At 44.0% G+C, this 18,405-nt stretch overlaps 2 protein-coding genes across 2 annotated transcripts in view; both read right to left on the minus strand.

Moving 5' to 3' along the window:
• The window catches only part of LOC117488549 (chemokine XC receptor 1-like), a gene marked incomplete at its 3' end in the record, with an annotated part of 55,061 nt that overhangs the window by 15,253 nt on the left and 21,403 nt on the right, over nucleotides 1-18,405 (minus strand). The gene's annotated exons all lie outside the window — the stretch shown is intronic.
• Nucleotides 3,981-5,903, minus strand: LOC117488754 (chemokine XC receptor 1-like). Its single transcript, XM_034137827.1, has 2 exons — nucleotides 5,824-5,903; nucleotides 3,981-5,644 (listed from the first exon to the last, which is right to left on the minus strand). Exon 2 carries the CDS (start codon nucleotides 5,613-5,615, stop codon nucleotides 4,644-4,646), a length of 972 nt encoding a protein of 323 aa, XP_033993718.1. The 5' UTR covers nucleotides 5,616-5,644; nucleotides 5,824-5,903; the 3' UTR covers nucleotides 3,981-4,643.

The raw sequence follows: 18,405 nt of genomic DNA on the forward strand, positions 1-18,405 counted from the left end.
GTTCGGTCTAAGTGTCGCGCCGCTCCGGCCACCCCGAACTAGTAAGCAACTCGGGTGCACCGACAGAGCAGTTAACTCGGACACTCTTTTGGCTGAAGTTAAGGCAAGAAGCAAAGCTGTTTTTCACGACAATGCTTTCAGAGGGGAGAGCTCCAGAGGCTCAATGGTCCCGAGGCCAGAGCCTCGAGCACTAGGGGCAGGTCCCACTGCGGGGTGGAGATGTGCACTACAGGGCGCAGTCTCCTAACCCCCTGTAAAAACCGCGACATCAGTGGTTGATTAAAGGCTGACCTGCCACCAAAATCCTTCATGATAGGACGAGATGGCTGCTGCATACACTTTCACTGTGAAATGCGCCAGCCCTCTGTCCACCAGTAAGTGTAAGAAGGATAAAATAGAGCCCAACTCACAAGATAGGGGCTCTATTCCCCGCTCCTCACACCAATGCTGGAATCTCAGCCACTTTGGCCTGTAACAGGCTGTGGTGGATTCTGCTCTAGCTGCCTGGATAGACTGAATAACGCTGTCAGACAATCCACCCTGTCTCAGCCTGTCCCTCTCAGGAGCCAAGCCTGAAGAGGATGGCCCAGAGTGGGTAACGCCCCGATTGCACCTGCCCCTTGAGACATCGCCCCCCAGAACTGGGGGATCGCCCAGGGCTGGCCCACCTTCATCTGTGTCATTTCTGAGTACCACGGAGCCCTGACGCGATTCGGTGCTACCGGAATGACTGCCAGACGTTCTCGCCTCACTCTCCCCAGGAGAGGGAGAATGAGACGCAGCGGTGGAAAGGCGTATAGCAGCTTCCTTGGCCATGGCTCGTGTGCAAACGCGTCCACCCCCAAGGGCGGGTCGTCGCTCAGGGCCATGGAGAACCACAGGGCACAGTGGCTGTTGCGCCGGCTGGCGAACAGGTCCACTTCTGCTCTCCCGAACTGGGCCCAGATCTGCTTCACCACCTCCGGGTGAAGCACTCGCCTGGCAGGGGGCCGCCCCTCGACCTGAGGTCGGCCCCTCTGTTCTCCAGTCCCGGGACATGGAGGGCTCTCAGAGATAACACCACCTCTGAGGCCCATCACCACAGCTCCTCCGCTGTGGTCAACAAGGAGGCGGAGCGGACTCCGCCCTGCCTGTTGATATAAGCCACTGTGGTGCTGTTGTCGCACCTGACCATTACATGTCTCCCCTGAATTAGGGGCATGAAATGCCGGAGGACTAACACTACTGCCCGTAGCTCTAGGAGGTTGCTGTGTCGAAACTCTGTCAGAGCCCAGCGCCCACCTATAGCTCTCTTCAGGCAGGTCCCTCCCCATCCTGTTCCGGACGCCTCCATGAACACTGTGATGTAGGAGGTCACCCGTCCCAGTGGAGACCCCCTCCGGAGGTGGTCCGGAGACCCACAAAACCGGAGGTTGCCCCCACTGAGGGGGGAGGGATGGTCACCAGCCGTCGTTTGTGCCTCCAAACGCAGGCTGGGGAACCACCTCTGCAGGCGGCGCATATGTAGTAACCGGCGGGACCACCATGTGAGCAGCCGCCATGAGACCCAGAGTCTGCATGACAGTTAAAGCTGTCAATGTTGCCCCCTGTCGCAGCCTGTGCACCGCCCTGAGACGGGGCGCACGTCTGCTCTCTGACAGGGTGGCACGCAGCGCGTCTGCATCGAGCACCACATCCAAATACAACGCCTGTTGGCGAGGTATGGGGGTGCTCTTTCTTTCCCATCGATCGCAAAACCTAATTTGGTTAGGTGTGTGATCAATTGTGCTGTGCAAAACATTGCCTGTTCCCGGGACCCAGCCATGACTATGAGGTCGTCTATGTAAAAGAAAACTCTCATGCCGTGTGCTCGCAGCGGTTGAGGCGCTGTGGCCACACATTTGCTGAATGTGCGTGGGGATAGGGAATAACCGAACGGCAGCCTGTTGTATTCGTAGGCTATTCCCTGGAAGGCAAAACGCAGATACTTTCTGTGCTCTGGAACAATTTCCACATGAAAGTACGCGTCTTTCAGGTCGATGGTGGTGAACCAATCACCTGGCTGCACAAGCCCTAGTAACTGTTTCACAGTTAACATGCGGAATTTCCTGCTGGAAATATGACGATTCAGGCCCCGGAGATCTAGAATAGGTCTGAATCCCCCTGTTTTCTTGAGAACCAGGAAATACATGGAATAAAGACCTTTCTCTCTGTGCTGAGGATGCACAACAGACACAGCCTGTTTCTGCACCAGAGCCTGAATCTCTGCTGAGACGAAACCCATCTCCTCCTGGGAAGACAGATTTACCTCTCGCATGCCCATAAAAGGAGGTGGGATGCTGCAAAACTGGAGTGAATAGCCCCGTTTCAGCGTCCTGTCCATCCACCTTGTCAGTACACAGCTGAGTTTCCACGACACGGACACGGGGGCTCCGAGGAGATCCTCTCGGTCCTTTTTAGATAGGGCAGTGAGTCCTAGCCACACGTGAGGAGACGCCACTGTGGCTAGGGAAATCACCCGCCCTGCTGCGGCGGCCACGCCACAAATCAGATTATTCATCTGACCCACAGCGCGGTCCGAATAACCGCTCTCGTCCTGAGGCGAGAGGGCGGGGGCGTCTGCCTGAGGGGTGATCAGGGAGACGCCCAAAACGCCAAGATTATTGGCCGCAGCCGCCATCTGCGTACCGAGCTTGAACATCTTATCCAGATATTACAAGGTATCTCGGTCCCGGGCAGCAGGGGCAGAGGACGTATGCCCTCCGCCCAACCAGCCGCCCGCGGAAGCAGATGGGCCGCCAGGCTCACATCGAGGGGGGGCACACCTGGACATGTCGTGTCCAAGCGATCCACCACCTTAATGATATCCGCCATGGCGGCTGCCGGGGCCTTCGTTTTTAATGGCTGCTGCCATGTCGCCTCCACACACCGCCATACCTCTGGCAGCTGGGGCGAAACGAAGGTCGGCTGCACCGGATACACCGGGCCATAAACCCCCGCTCTCAGGCGGTTTACAGGCCTCGGTGGCAGCGGTGAGGGGAGCGGTAAGCCTACATGCTCCACCACCAGAGTCATCACCGCCGGGAAATCCCTCCGCGCAGACCTGAGAGCTGGACCTCCGGTCAGCGAGGCGTCCTCCTCGTCCTCCATCGGAACCGAGCCCGCCTGGTCCCATGGAAGAGAGGACCGGAACGACGTCCCCTCCCTCCCGAATCGCCCACGTTCACGACGTCGAGCTCCCGATCCTCCGACTCCTGCGGGGTAGCCCTCGCCAGGGAGTGCTGCCCACGATGCTCCCGTATGAACCGCGGGATCATCTGGCAACCTGGGCATGCCGGCGTCGGGCCCATATTATCCACCGCGTGGTCAGGCCCCAAACACGCAGAAGGGGTGCGGATCAGCCCCTGCGATGAGATTCGGGCATTTCGGGCAGGTCCTGAGGTCAAGTCTTACTGACTCCATGCTCTCACACTTTCCCCTTTTTCTAACGTCTCAAGCTCGTGGAATCACTTCCGCTGCTGAAGAAAAAAAGGATGATAGTCAGGAGGCGAGGCCTCCTTTTATACGGTGTGATGCGCGCACATTCAGGTCCCGGGGCCGGCTACGTCTATAGAAGTCTCAGTGGGAGAATGCACGCGGGATAAGGTAGTACCCATAGAGTCCAGTAGAGGGCGGAGCCTGTGAGAGATATAACTAATGACGAAGCTCCTCCTTTGGTTTCCTCAAACTTTAGCATTTAAGTTACTGCCACCTTTCTGTCAGCTTGCACCACTTTATTCTCCTCTGACCTCTCTCAGTAATAAGAGAGCAAACTAATGAAGAAGCTCCTCCTTTGGTTTCATATTATTCAGAGGTCTTGCTTCATCATTCCAGTGAAGGCATGAATATGTTTAGATTAACCACAATTGGTGAGGTGTATATTGTTGATGTTCTGCTTTAGAACATAATCTTGAAGCAGCAGGAAGGAAGGCTACACCCCAGAAATATATTTTGATCAATTTTATTGTAGCATGGAAATAATAGTGATGATGATGATGAAATGTTCAAGCAAATATAAACACACATTTTTGACAAATTATATAACATTTTGAAAATAAATGATGTTCTGTTTTGTTTGCAAGACTCCTAAAGGTGACAATATAACAACTACAGTAACAACTGAGATAGATGATTTAATATGAAACCATTAAGTAAAATGCAGTGAAGAAGTGTTTCACATATTATCTACAGTACAATGCATAATCAATGTATCAACATGAATTTGAAAACACATGAATATTTACCAACTGATACAGAGCTGATTGTTTTTTTGTTTTTTCAAGCACAAAACTTGATTGGAAATTAAAAGGGGAAATAAATGGAATTGGTTTACATGTTTGAATAAGTAGTCATCACATATCATTTTTAGAACAATTTTTAGAACCATCTTACAAAGCTAATGAAGCTAAATAAACTCGCATGTGTCACCCTGTCCCAAATCTAGGATAGCAAATTAAAAATACTGAGAAAGCGTAAACTGACATGTTAGGTCTACATTTATAGAGACTTACATTAAAGTAGTCCCCTTAATATCTTTAAGGAAATGTGAACACTGTAGGTTAAACTAGTTCAAAACAAATATTATACCAAGTATTAATTGATGTTTTCATATTAGCGATGAATGTCTAGCTGCAGGTTGGTTCCAACACAACAGCAGAGCTTTGTGCTTTAAAAGCTACGTTCTGCTTAACACAAGAGCCAGTGGTTCTCTTCCTGTCTCTCACTCTCCTGACTTTCTTGCAGCTAAAAAGATCCAAAAGATGCTTTCGCCACTTTTCTGAGAGCATATACAGAATAGGGTTCATACAGCAGTGAGAAGAAGCAAGTACACGACAAATACTAAAGGCAATAATCACACAGTGCCTTGCATAACAGCTATTAGGTTTATAGAAGGACACGATTATATAGATAATATTGTAAGGTACCCAGCAGATGATGAAGGCAGCAACTATACATAACACCACCACTACTGTCCTGCGCTTTCTTCTGTTTGAAGCCTGCAACACTGTCTTGAGGATGGCAGAGTAGCAGAAAACAATGATGGATAACAGAAAGAAGAAGATCACAGACACTGTAAGAGTAAATGCAAAGTCCACATTAGATAAACACATGGAACGACCACCCCAGTCTTCCACCGTGACTCTAGTAGCAACATGTATAGAAACAGAAATGCTGATGGTCCATGCAGCTGCACAGCTCAATGCTGCAAACCTCTGCCTCCTTACTTTGTTTCTTGGCATGTTGTGCAGCACCACAGTTATGAAACGGTCCACAGTCATGGCAGTCAGTAGAATGGCACTACTGTAAAAACCAACAATCTCTGTCACTATCACAAATGTGCAGGCAAAATGACCTAAGACCCAGTCCTGCAGCCGATCGACGGCCCAGAATGGAAGTGTGACTGTGATCATCAAATCGGAGCAGGCAAGGTTCAGGACAAATATATTTGTGACATTTTTTAACTTCTCATAGAGAAAGAGGACATATAAGAGGAGGCAGTTTCCTATGATACTGAGGATGAAGATCAAAATGAATGAGGAGCCTTCAAAAGTTTTCAAGACAAGCAGCAACTCAAAGACTTCAGAGCAGTACATCATGTCGTCTTCATATCCGAACAAGTTGTTTTCTGGGAAACATAAGCAGAAAAATGTAATTGGCAAATTGAGCAGATGTCTTTAACCTTCAGTAAAATGTAGTTTTAAAAAGTAATTCGTAGAAAAACAGAACAATATGGAAAACAATGATATAGTTAGAACATCACCATTAAATATGGAAAGCAATTACAGTAAATATTAAGCAACTTACCCTGATCAACGACTGTCACTTCATGTGGTGAGTTTCACAGTGACGGAGAAGTTGTTCAATAAAAGAGGAAACTAATGAAGAAGCTCCTCCTTTGGTTTCACATTAATCAGAGGTGATGCATCATCATTCCAGTTTAAGAATGAATATATAGGTTTACAAAAAATTGTGACATGTGTTCTACTTTTATAACATTATCTAAGAGCAGGAAGGAGACACTCCAGAACTATTTGTTGCTCTATTTTATTGTAAAGCATGAAAGTGATAATGATATTATCAAAGAAAAAACACATTTCTGTTACAAATTCAACATTGTTCGAAATAAAACATTTTACTTTTGTAATTGCAATAATGTTAAAGGTGATGATATATACAACTGACATAAATTGTTTAATAGGGAAACATAAAGTAAAATGCAGTAAAACACAGTGTATCACATATTATCTGCAGTATAATGTAATCTATGATCAATGTTTCAATAAGAACTTGATTTCACATAAATATGATCAAAATGATACGGAGCTGATTGTCCTTTTGTAAAAGCACAGTTTGATTGGATATTAAATGTCACAACTGAAGTGGGCCAGTTGAAGTTAGAATTTAAATGTCACAACTGAAGTGGGCCAGTTGAATTTAGAATTTAAATGTCACAACTGAAGTGGGCCAGTTGAAGTTAGAATTTAAATGTCACAACTGAAGTAGGCCAGTTGAGGTTAGAATGTAAATGTCACAACTGAGGTGGGCCAGTTGAAGTTAGAATGTAATGTCATAACTGAAGTGGGCCAGTTGAATTCAGAATGTAAATGTCACAACTGAAGTGGGCCAGTTGAAGTTAGAATTTAAATGTCACAACTGAAGTAGGCCAGTTGAGGTTAGAATGTAAATGTCACAACTGAAGTGGGCCAGTTGAAGTTAGAATGTAATAGCCGCGTTCACACCGGAGTACTTTCACCGTACTTTTCGCGTTTTAGTTCCGTGAGTACCCCCTATGTCGCGTTCACACCAAAAATCGTACTTAATCTCGGGTACTTTTACCCCCATTTTTAGAGCCGGCTGAGAGAGCGTACTTTCCTGAGGGTGCAAAGTGCCCCAAAAGTGCCCCAGTGCTGATTGGCTGGGCGAATTGCAAACCACGCCCGTACAACTGTGAAAAATGTTGTGTGGAGACGCCATTGTTTTCCCTCGCTACAAAATCCCGACGGAGCGTTGGGTTTGTTTTTGAAAGCAGTTATGGCAAGCATCAAGAAATGATGAGGAGGTGTCGGCGCTTCTGGAGATCTACGCCGAGGACGCGACCCAGGGAATGCACTGAAGCCAGTTCAGTAGCTTTCACTCGACCTGGGAATGTGCACAGCCCCACGGCACACACCGGCTAAAAATAAAGAAACTCGGGCAGGACTACAAACGGCGGATTCAGTGGCCAACGATGACGACCACGACGAAGGTAAAATCAACTACATGCACTGGGGTTTTAATCTGCACAATAATGGTCTCAGATGTACTTTTATTTGCTCAGTAGATCAAGCTAGCCATGCTAGGCGGAATAGGCTAACACCGGCCCCGAGCTAGCTACATCTAGCTAGCTAGATATTCTCGGCTGTATGAAAACGTTTTGACTTGTGAATAACTGTGTAGTGTTTCTGTAATTTGCTTCACTAACTCATGGCACTAATCGTCTGTTTCAGGCGAGGATGGACAACTCTCGATTGGAAACAAGCGAGCTTTGCATTCTAGATCACAGCGCTAGCTCGCCCCCCTTACCAGCAACCAAACGCAAAGGTACACACACTGTAACTTTGTCTTGAAAGAACGTTACGCATCGAACTGATGTTCACAATCATGTTTATTTCCTTCTTGGTACAATTATGAAACAGCGTGAAAACGTATTCGCCAAGACCGGCATTTACAAATGTCTCACACAAACATTGTAAACATCAGGGCTAGAGGTCACATGACTTCCGGTACGAAAACTTGCCTCAACAAATTAAACAAAATTCAAGCATACATGAAGCACAATCCTCCGTGTTTGAACCTCTTAAATCGCTGCATAGCCGATTTATTTGGACTGGATTATCCCAGAGAGGCTAAACATTCTTTATAACACAGTTTGAGATTTGTGAAACCTTAATTCTATTTGTGAAAATACAAAAAAAGGGAGATTTCAGTGCTTTTTCGCATCCTGGCCACATTAGACCAGGTCTAAAACCACTATACCTAGACTCATCAAATCTGGACTGGATTATCCCAGAGAGGCTAAACATTCTTTATAACACAGTTTCAGATTTGTGAAACCTTAATTCTATTTGTGAAAATACCAAAAAAACATTCCTAGTATGTTGTAAAACTACATGGCGACTAAACAGATCTTGTATCTTGCTTATTTTCCCCTCATAGGAAAGCGGACACTGGGATGCGAATTTCTTTGACACCGCCCAGGCGTTGGAGGACCGGCGTGCCGTGGTGAAAGAGTCTATGCACGGGGATCAGATGGTGCTGTTCACCAAGGCCCAGGAAACGGAGGACAAGATGCTCACCAGTTCATTTTATATTATTGTTATTACTGTTATTATATAGTCTTGATACAACTGACACTTTATTTTATATTGATAATGTTAATTTACATGTACAACTTCTATTTTGTTTACATTAAAAATGTGAACTTCTATTTACTGTTAAACAGATCCGGTAGCTTGCTTATTTCTCCTGACACTTTATCTTTAGTGACCGTAGCATCCTATACATCACATGTAAGTGATTATTCTGATACCATCATGTTTCATCGGTTATAAACTGGCAAAGCTTTATTTGTCATTTATCATCAATGTTGCAACCTTGTGGAGGAATGGCAGGGGCACATACACAAATATGATAATTTATATAATTTTAAATATTATTTGACCTAAAACTAAATGTTTTTATGATTGTCCTCTGAGGAGGACATGGGGATTTGCAAACTTTTAATTCCCCCCCCCCATTTTACACAACACAAAATGGAGTCCACTATGGGCCGAAACTAACATGTATGTTTATGGCAGACGGATGCAGTGGGTCTCAGGAAGATAAATAATAACGGTGGGTTTGCTGCTGAGCTTATTTACTGTGCATACAACACACCTGGCACAGTTTATTGTTATTATATTGCCACACTGTACCCTATTGTAATGTTTCCTGTCTTGACTGGAAAATAAAAGGGAAACAAAATCACTGTACAAAAGATCATCTTTATTGTCAAAATGTTTACAATTGACACGCTGTTCAGATGCCTCATAAAGCTGGGTCGCCGGTAAGGCAGTCCATTCGTCCCTGTACTCATTACTTTCACAAAGGTTATGTAATATGCAACATGCTGCCACCTGGAATGTGATCTTGTCCATCTTGCAGTAGTTTCTTTTCATCAAGCACCGCCACCTGCCCTTCAGTCTGCCAAAAGCGTTCTCCACCACCACTCGTGCTCGGCTTGTTTTGTGATTGTACGCAAGTTGCTCAGGCTGCATTAACTCAGTTACAAAGCTGTGTAACATGAGCACAAACAGCACAACTTCAGTCGACTCCATCTCCATCATGTCTGAGGTCGGAAGGTAAACAACAGACGCCTAATGTACAGCGAGTGGGTGGGCGTCGCAGTATACGCGGGAAGTTTTTCTTCTTCTTCTCTTGTTTTGCAGCGGATTGCAAACAACTTTAAGGTGCATACCGCCACCTACTGTACTCGCCGTGAAGTGGTTTGTGGCCTGCCAGTAAAGCCAAAACAGAAGAAGAAGAAGAAGTGACGTCAGCGGCTCATTTGCGTAATCTTCCCTCAGGGAAAAGTACTCCGGTGTGAACGCGATCTGTACTAAGTGCCCTGGGGTTAAAAGCGCCGGGGCTCTTAGTGCCGGAACTAAGTACAGGAAAGTACTTGGTGTGAACGCGGCTATTGTCACAACTGAAGTGGGCCAGTTGAAGTTAGAATTTAATGTAAGAAACGTAAAACTGTGAATTGAGGTTTTATATTAGAAAAGGACCACAGCATTTAGTGCGTCGTCTGAATTGAAACAGCAATTAATTGAACCTGGTTCTTCAGGAGTTAGTAGAGGTGAGACCTTGCTGATCTAGGTGGATCCGAGCCTGGCAATAAACTTACATAGACTCAATAGCTTCTGTTAGGTCAATTAGTAGGTCTGAGTAATTGCCGGAATAAATTAACAGGCCTCCCGACTCCAACAAACCCATTGATCGATTTTGGTGATTGACACCTCTTTTGAACCGTTAGAGCCAATAGAATCGAGGGGGAGTTCCTAAATCCATCTACACATTACCAATGAGGATTGAGAGTGATGCGCACGCAGTTTGCCCAAACCGAAAGCTATGTTACACTCTATAAAAAACTACATTTATTTCCATAAATATGATGATTGATTAACCTATGGATTAACCTTCAGCAGCGTTTTTCTCGTTTTAATGTCATTGAACACAACTTTTGATCAGAACAACAGCTAAGGTAAGACGTTTTTAGCCGTTTTGGCTCCGTAAAGCACATTTCTTTGTTGTTGTTTCTTGTAGTTTGGCCGCGAGTTCTGATGATACTTATATGTCTGGAATCTGTGGAATCTCAGCTTGCTAATCGATATCTTTTTTGTGCAGATCCGATAAGTAATAAGGGTATTTTACCTTGAGTTCTGTGCTAAGTGCGTTAGCATTTTTTCGCTCAGGGCTAATTCAGAGCCTTTGTTATTACCCTTTTGTTTCATTTAGCTAAAAATGGTTAATATTGTCTGATAGCTGAGTTTCTTCCCGTTAAGTGGGTATGACACATTCATAGTTTGTTAAATATTAAGAAGCCCTCAGACGCTGTTTCTTGCAAGATGTTGCGTTTTGCCCCGCCCATGGGGCCGTGGGGTTTAAATGGTTAAACCAAAACCAAAGGCCGCATTACACAGAGGAACTCAGATTGTTTTTGTATAAATGTGTACAATGTGTACATTTTTCGGATGAAAGCACAGAAGTCAGCCTCTCAAAATATGTTTGTTAACAAAACAAATAAAATGTGATTATCATTACCATTTAAATGTCTTGTTTGTTACAACAGCTTAACATTTTGAGTTCAGCTTACTTGAAAATGTTGAGGCAATCAGTTTCCTGATATTACCCTAGTAAAGTGAACTGCTTTGACATGTAAGGTTCACTTTTTGCTATGAGTTGTGCTAATTTAACATAACTCAGATCTTGTCGTCTAAACCAACTTTTTATAGTCATCGTAATGAATGATCTTGAGTTTGGTCGACTCAAGTTTACTGTAATGATATAAGTTGCCTGAACTCAGTACTTTTAATTTGAAACAACTTACAATGAATGATTAACTTTACTTGGAAATGTTGAGGCAATCGGTTTCCTAACCTTTTTTAACCTGTTACGCACCATCCGCCCGGTACCGGGCGGATAAACGCGTCATTTGCAGGAAACAATGTCTAAGGGATCTTAATATTTAATAAACTATGAATGTTTTATATCCATGTAACGGGAAGAAACTCAGCTAACTGATCTTTTCAATTTTTTTTTCCAAAAAAAACCCACACTGCTAACACTCAGCCTCTGAATTAGCCACGAGCGAAAAAATGTAACCTAAAACGGCACTTAAACTCACAATAACTCCCTTATTACTTATCCTAGATGCACAGCCAACCACTCGTTTTTGGTGTCCTGGAGACACTGAATCTAGTGGTGCCCACCTCAACACTCAGTGATAAACATTTGCGACGCTATAAACGAAAGCGTACATCATAACATGTGGAGCTAGGTAGCTAGAAACGCTAACATGGCTTACCTTGGTCAAAACTGGTCTTCAATGGCATTAAAACGATAAAAAAACGATGCTGCAGTTAATCCATAGGTTCATCCAATGTATCTGTGCCCTCTTTGAAATTATTTCTGATAATCCATAAGCAATAAAACTGCTTTTTCGTTTCCAAATGCCAAAGCTAGAATGTAGCTCCACTCTGCTTTACATTTACATGCGCGCAGCCCCCACCTTTTCTCTTCACAATGTGTGTGTGTGTGAGCCTCCCGCTTCGATTCTATTGGCTCTAACGGTCAGAAAGAGGTGTCAACCATCAAAATCGAGCAAGGGGGGCCAGAGATATGGAAAAAAAAACATTTTCACCCAAATCACCTCAGAGGTGGGGTGGTTTTGGCTAAACCTCTCTAAAAAGGTCAAATGTCACTTGTTTTGCATCAATCTTGATACAGGGTACTTATTATATGTTGTACTTTGGATTCCTAAAGCTTTTAGTCTACTAACCCATCATCCAAGGGTAGTTTTCACTATCTGTAAAAAATAATATTTGGACGGACACTATAATTTACAGTTTTTTACTATGTAAAATCTGAATTTTCTTTGAAATAAAAAACATTTATATTGATTCTGACACTTCTACATCCAACTCACAGATGTAACCTTGCTTTGATAAAAGAAATTATTCATATAACCCTTTTAGAAGTTAAGTTGTAGTCATTTGTTTTGGGCATGTCATTTTCGAGCCTGAAACATGAAAAACAGGCTTGGTGCTTAACAGGCTAAGTAAAGTCAACTTATTACGATTTATAGTGCACATTACAATGCATAATCAATGTATCAACATGAATTTGAAATCACATGAACATTTACCAAATGATACAGAGCTGATGTTGTTTTTGTTTTTTTAAGCACAAAACTTGATTGGAAATTAAAAGGGGAAATAAATGGAATTGGTTTACATGTTTGAATAAATAGTGTACATCACATATCATTTTTAGAACCATCTTACAAAGCTAATGAAGCTAAATAAACTTGCATGTGTCACCCTGTCCCAAATCTAGGATAGAAAATTTAAAAAGAATATTGAGAAAGCCTAAACTGACATGTTAGGTCTACATTTATAGAGACTTACATTAAAGTAGTCCCCTTAATATATTTAAGGAAATGTGAACACCATAGGTTAAACTAGTTCAAAACAACTATTATACCAAGTATTAATTAAAGCTGCAGGTCAACACACTCTCACTCCCTAAACGTCCAGGAGCGACGCTTGGTCAGGGTCCCGTGGCGTGCAGTTGGGACGCGCCGAGGCTCCTTCAGCTTCATAAACGGACGCAAAGAGCTTTCAACTGATTGCAATGTATTCCCATCGGCGCCGGTATTTGACGCTCAGGGAAGCACCGCATCGGTCCATGTCGGCGGCATTTAAAGGCAATGTGAGCGCCCATTCCCATTGGATAACGGAGGATTTTACACCTGGAAGTAACTATTCTCCTTACTGTCGATTGATTTTACAGTGATATCTGCACTACTCATCAACTCAAAACACCAGATTATCCTTGTTAATTACACAACATTGATTGGTTTAACACTAGAACCGCCAGAGGTTTTTGTATACCTAAAACCGCCACCTGGGTCAAATTGACCCGCTATTAGAAGGCATTGATTTTCAAGGTAAAATGTTCTTTTATTGAACAGTGAGTTTTGATCGCACAGGGATGAAACGTATACCAATAGAATCTGTGGACTCTCAGCTTTTCATATGACAGGGCTCGACATTATAAATGGCCCGCTGGCCCGGAAGCATTATTTAGACACCCCGGCCAGCATAACGTACTTTCAACTCGCCCCACAGCTGTTTGCTGCGGAGCGCAGCGCGAGCAGTCTCCCGTGAGCGGACTCCTTCACTACAGACTGTCTCTATCTCTCTCTCTCTCTCTCTATCTGTAACTATCTATCAATATATCTATCCATCTATCTCTCTCTCTCTCAATCTATCTCTCAATCTATAAGGAACCGCAGTAGACAAAAGGCGTTGCTATAGCAACACGTCATGTTTATATGAAAAGGGGTGGGGTCAATATGACCTGCTGGGCGGAAATAGGTATAAATGGCAATTATTTTGGCGATTTCTTCAATCTGACTTCATATTGACCATTTTTAACAACATAGGGTGCTACATAACACACTTTCAGGAAAAGTCACGGACTGGGAGACTTTAATATTTTATTGAAAAAAAGTTACATACAATAAAAAACAGCTCTGGGTCAAATTGACCCGATTGGCGGTTCTAGTGTTAAATTGTGTGCAATGCTTTTGTGTTTTTCCCCTTCGATTCGGAGAAACAAATATTTTTTCGGAGTTTAGGATGGCAGAAGACATTACACTACCCAGAATCCTCAGCTATCGTTTGGGACAACACCATGTGCTTTGTTGACAAACCCCGTGATTAGTTCTCAAGCTCTGTGATTGGATGTTGGAGTGGCAGTGCGCAAAGTTTACACCGCGTCAAACAGCACTTTGAAATGGAATGAAACCCATCGACGGCACACTATCCAAATCAAGACTCGAACGTGTCCTACTACTAGAAGACAAAAAAATGTATCTGCAGATCCCTATAAAGCATATTCATTACTCGTTATTCTCTAATTGTTCATCAAATTTCATTTCATTTCATTTCAAACCTTTATTTATCCAGGTGTATCCCATTGAGATCATTGATCTCTTTTTCAAGGGAGACCTGCTCAAATAGGTTCCACATGAAACATAAAAACATAAACAGGACAACAAAAAGGACATCATACAGCATCATTACAGGGATTACAATTTACATAAATATCCACATGAACAGGTACCAACAGCTTCCGATTGAGTAGCATCCAACCGAGCTTTAAAAACATTTAGTGGCACCAGATTGCTCAGTTTCCATTTCAATTGCAGACTATTCCAAGACAGAGGAGCTGCGCATCTAAATGCTATCTTCCCTAAGACAGTCCTAGCAGTTGGCACATTTAATAAAACCACAGCATGCGATCTCAGGCAGTAGCCACTTACAATTCGCCGTGAGATCAGGGAGCAGATGTAGGATGGAAGTTTCCCTAACATGGCTTTGTATATAAAAATGTACCAGTGACTGAGCCTCCGTACAGTTAGCGAAGGCAAACCAGCCCTTGCATACAGGGTACAGTGATGAGTTAATGCTTTACAGTTTGTCACAAATCTCAGTGCACTGTGATACGCAGCATCTAACTTGACCAGGCAATTGGCAGGTGCATTCATATAAATCAAATCACCATAGTCCAGCACAGGTAAAAAGGTCACAGTGACTAGCCTTTTCCTGGCCTCAAGCGAGAAACAGGACTTGTTTCTGTAAAAGAAACCTAGCCTAACCCTCAGTTTTTTAAGCAGGTTATTGACATGACGTTTAAAAGTGAGACAGTCATCAAGCCAGATACTAAGGTATTTGTAACAGGTAACCACTTCAAGTTTTATTCCTTGCGTAGTTACAATATCTAAAACAGGCTCTGGTGTCTTTTTAGTCGTCGCCCATGCCTTCTTCGGCCCGTGGGTGGCGCGCTTCTGGACCCCGTCTCGCCTCGACTCTACGGTTTCGGACGTCGCCCATGCCTTCATTCAGTCACATTAAAACAGTTACTAAATCAACCTACTATCACCTAAAGAATATATCCAGGATTAAAAGACTAATGTCACAGCAGGATTTGGAAAAACTTGTCCATGCTTTTATCTTCAGTAGACTGGACTACTGTAATGGTGTCTTTACAGGTCTCACTAAAAAATCTATTAGAAAGCTGCAGCTAATTCAGAACGCCGCTGCTCGAGTCCTCACTAACACTAAGAAAGTGGATCACATCACTCCTGTTCTGAAGTCCTTACACTGGCTTCCTGTGTGTCAAAGAATAGATTTCAAAATATTGTTGCTGGTTTATAAAGCTTTGAATGGTTTAGGCCCAAAATACATGTCTGACCTACTGCTAAATTATGAACCATCCAGAACTCTCAGGTCTTCAGGGACTGGTCAGCTTTCTGTCCCCAGAGTCAGAACTAAACATGGTAAAGCAGCGTTCAGTTATTATGCTCCAAATATCTGGAACAAACTCCCAGAAACCTGCAGGTCCGCTAAAACTCTTACTACTTTTAAATCCAGGCTGAAGACTTTTCTTTTTGCCGCTGCTTTTAATTGAACTATTCATATCTTAAACTGCACTGTAACTTTTATCCATGTATTTTTTCTTTTAATGTTTATTTTATTATCTTTTATTTTTAATGACTGATTTTAAATGCCATTTTCTTAATGTCTTCCATTTTTGTAAAGCACTTTGAATTGCCTTGTGTTGAAAGGTGCTATATAAATAAACTTGCCTTGCCTTGCCTTGCCTTGCCTTCATTGGCCCGTGGGTGGTGCGCTTTGGGACCCTGTCTGGCCTCTTCCCTCGCCTCGGCGGTTTCGGACGTCGCCCATGCCTTCATCGGCCCGTGGGTGGCGCGCTTCGGGACCCTGCCTGGCCTCACCTCTAACCGCGGCTCACGGTTCGCCTCGACGGCGGCTTCGGACGGCGCCCCGTCTGGCCTCTCCCCTGTCCACGGCTCCCTCCTCCCGGGGACACGGCTCCATCCTCCCGAGGACTTCGTACCCGCCGCCGCTGTGCCTTCGCCTGCGGCCGGGCAGCGCTCCTCCGTGCTGGGGACCACCGGGATGTTCACGCCAGTCCCCACGTCGCAACACATCGACCCTGCTTTCTGCGGCCCCCTGACGACGGCCCGTTCCAGCCCGCCCCCCACCCCCCGGTGGGGATGCCCTCGCCCTCGTTAGGGCCCCTACCCTCTCCTGCGCCCCCCTTCCGACGGCCCGTTCCATGGCCCGGCCCTCGCCGGCGGCCCCGCCCTCCTCGGCCCCTGTGGTGCTTCCTCCCAGACGCGAGGATTGTGTCCATGGTTGAATTCTGGGGGGGCTTGTGTAGTGATCACTAATTAACTAGGTTACATAATTCACTCATGGAACTACAGGTTGGGGGTATTGTTTCCGCACGGACACATATGTTGACGGTACCTACTGTGTACCTACTGTGTGTCCTCCCTTTCGCTTTCTCTTCTCTTCTCGGGCTGCGACCCGACAGCATGTCCATTTCTGCTGCTCAATAAAGCGAGATTTACACCTTCGATCCACCGCCTCCGACTCCCTTCTCTCGGCACTACAATTTTCTACATATCTTCTAGAAACATATTTTCTCCCACATTACGTTTGTTATGAACTTATCTCAAATACGTTTATTTTCTACATATCTTCTAGAAACATATTTTCTCCCACGTTACGTTTGTTATGAACTTATCTCAAATACGTTTATTTTCTACATATCTTCTAGAAACATATTTTCTCCCACGTTACGTTTGTTATGAACTTATCTCAAATACGTTTATTTTCTACATATCTTTGCCATTTATTGTCTTGCTTATAATAATGATAATAGTCATTTATAAATATCATTTTAGAGCACACATTTGAAATCGACGATCCGGCTCGATATCCTATGGTTAAATTAAAATCAGTAGGCGAGGCTGTAATTTCGCCAGCTGTGAGGCAGAAAATAATAGTTTTAACATGCCAAAAAGCTGCTGTGTCGTTTATTGCACCTCAAACATTAAAACAAATCCAGAGTTACGTGTTTCTGTACTTCCTCTAAGAAGAAAGGACAGTATACAACAGAAGAGCTCTGTGGCTTCAGGCTTGATCGCCGTTCAAATGACAGCTGGTTTCCCCAAAAGTGGGCGGGGCTGTAAAGTGACGTAGGAAAGATCCTCAGCTCGCTGATTGGATGTTTCAGCCGCAATGCACGTCGGGATATGGTGTTAATGCGATATGAAATCCTAAAAAAAAATCAGAGTTTAGGATGGCCGAAGACACTACACTACCCATAATCCCCAGCTATCGTTTGGGACTACAGTCCCGTTGACAAACCCCGTGATTCATCTTCAAGCTCTGGGATTGGATGTTGGAGTGGCAGTGCGCCAAGGTTACGCCGAGCGCCAAACAGCTCTTTGAAATGGAACGAAACCACGGCAGACTTTCCAAAACTGGACTCGAACGCCCCCCCAGAACTACACATGCTGGCTATTGTGTTTCGCAACATGTTCTATGGCACGTCTCTACTGAGAATTGTAGTTTTAAAAGACGTTTTCGTTTTTCCCAAAATTAGAAGTTGACAGTATTAAACTGTGTACAGCCCTGGAGGTTTAGGGGATAGGAAACAAATTGGTGTGTACAAATGTAAAACATGTAATTAATAAATGGGTGAAAATCGCTTGTGTCCATAATGGGAAGCATTAATATATACCCACATGCCAGCTCATTGTTACTTTGTAATTCTACTCCACTACAATTCAGAGGTTAACCTGGTATTTTTACTCCACTACATGTATTTTAGTTACTTTGCAGATTCTGATTAATGATGTGAAATATAAACAATCCTTAAAGCAGACTTTAGTAAACCTGAGTAAAATTCAGGGAAAGGTGATTGTCAAGTGCCAACAATCAGGAGAGATATTAGTTGGTGCTTGAGAAGACTAAACATTAATCTGCAGATCTCTATAAAGTATATTCATTACTCGTTATTCTCTACTAATAGTTAATTAAAAACTGTATATAATAGCTATTTTGCACATCCCTTTCAAGATTTTCTAAGGTTTATTGACATATCATATACACAACTATGTTGAAGTTATGCAATTCATTAAAAACTTGGGTCACAGGTTCCTCAACAGTGCATTACAAGACATCTATCAATATGTGTGTATAC

This window comes from Trematomus bernacchii, unplaced genomic scaffold, assembly GCF_902827165.1.
Source record: "Trematomus bernacchii unplaced genomic scaffold, fTreBer1.1, whole genome shotgun sequence".
Taxonomy (NCBI): domain Eukaryota; kingdom Metazoa; phylum Chordata; class Actinopteri; order Perciformes; family Nototheniidae; genus Trematomus; species Trematomus bernacchii.

Excerpts from the sequence above, each read along its gene's own strand:
- LOC117488754 (XM_034137827.1), bottom strand. The coding sequence starts at position 5,615 with ATGATGTACTGCTCTGAAGTCTTTGAGTTGCTGCTTGTCTTGAAAACT.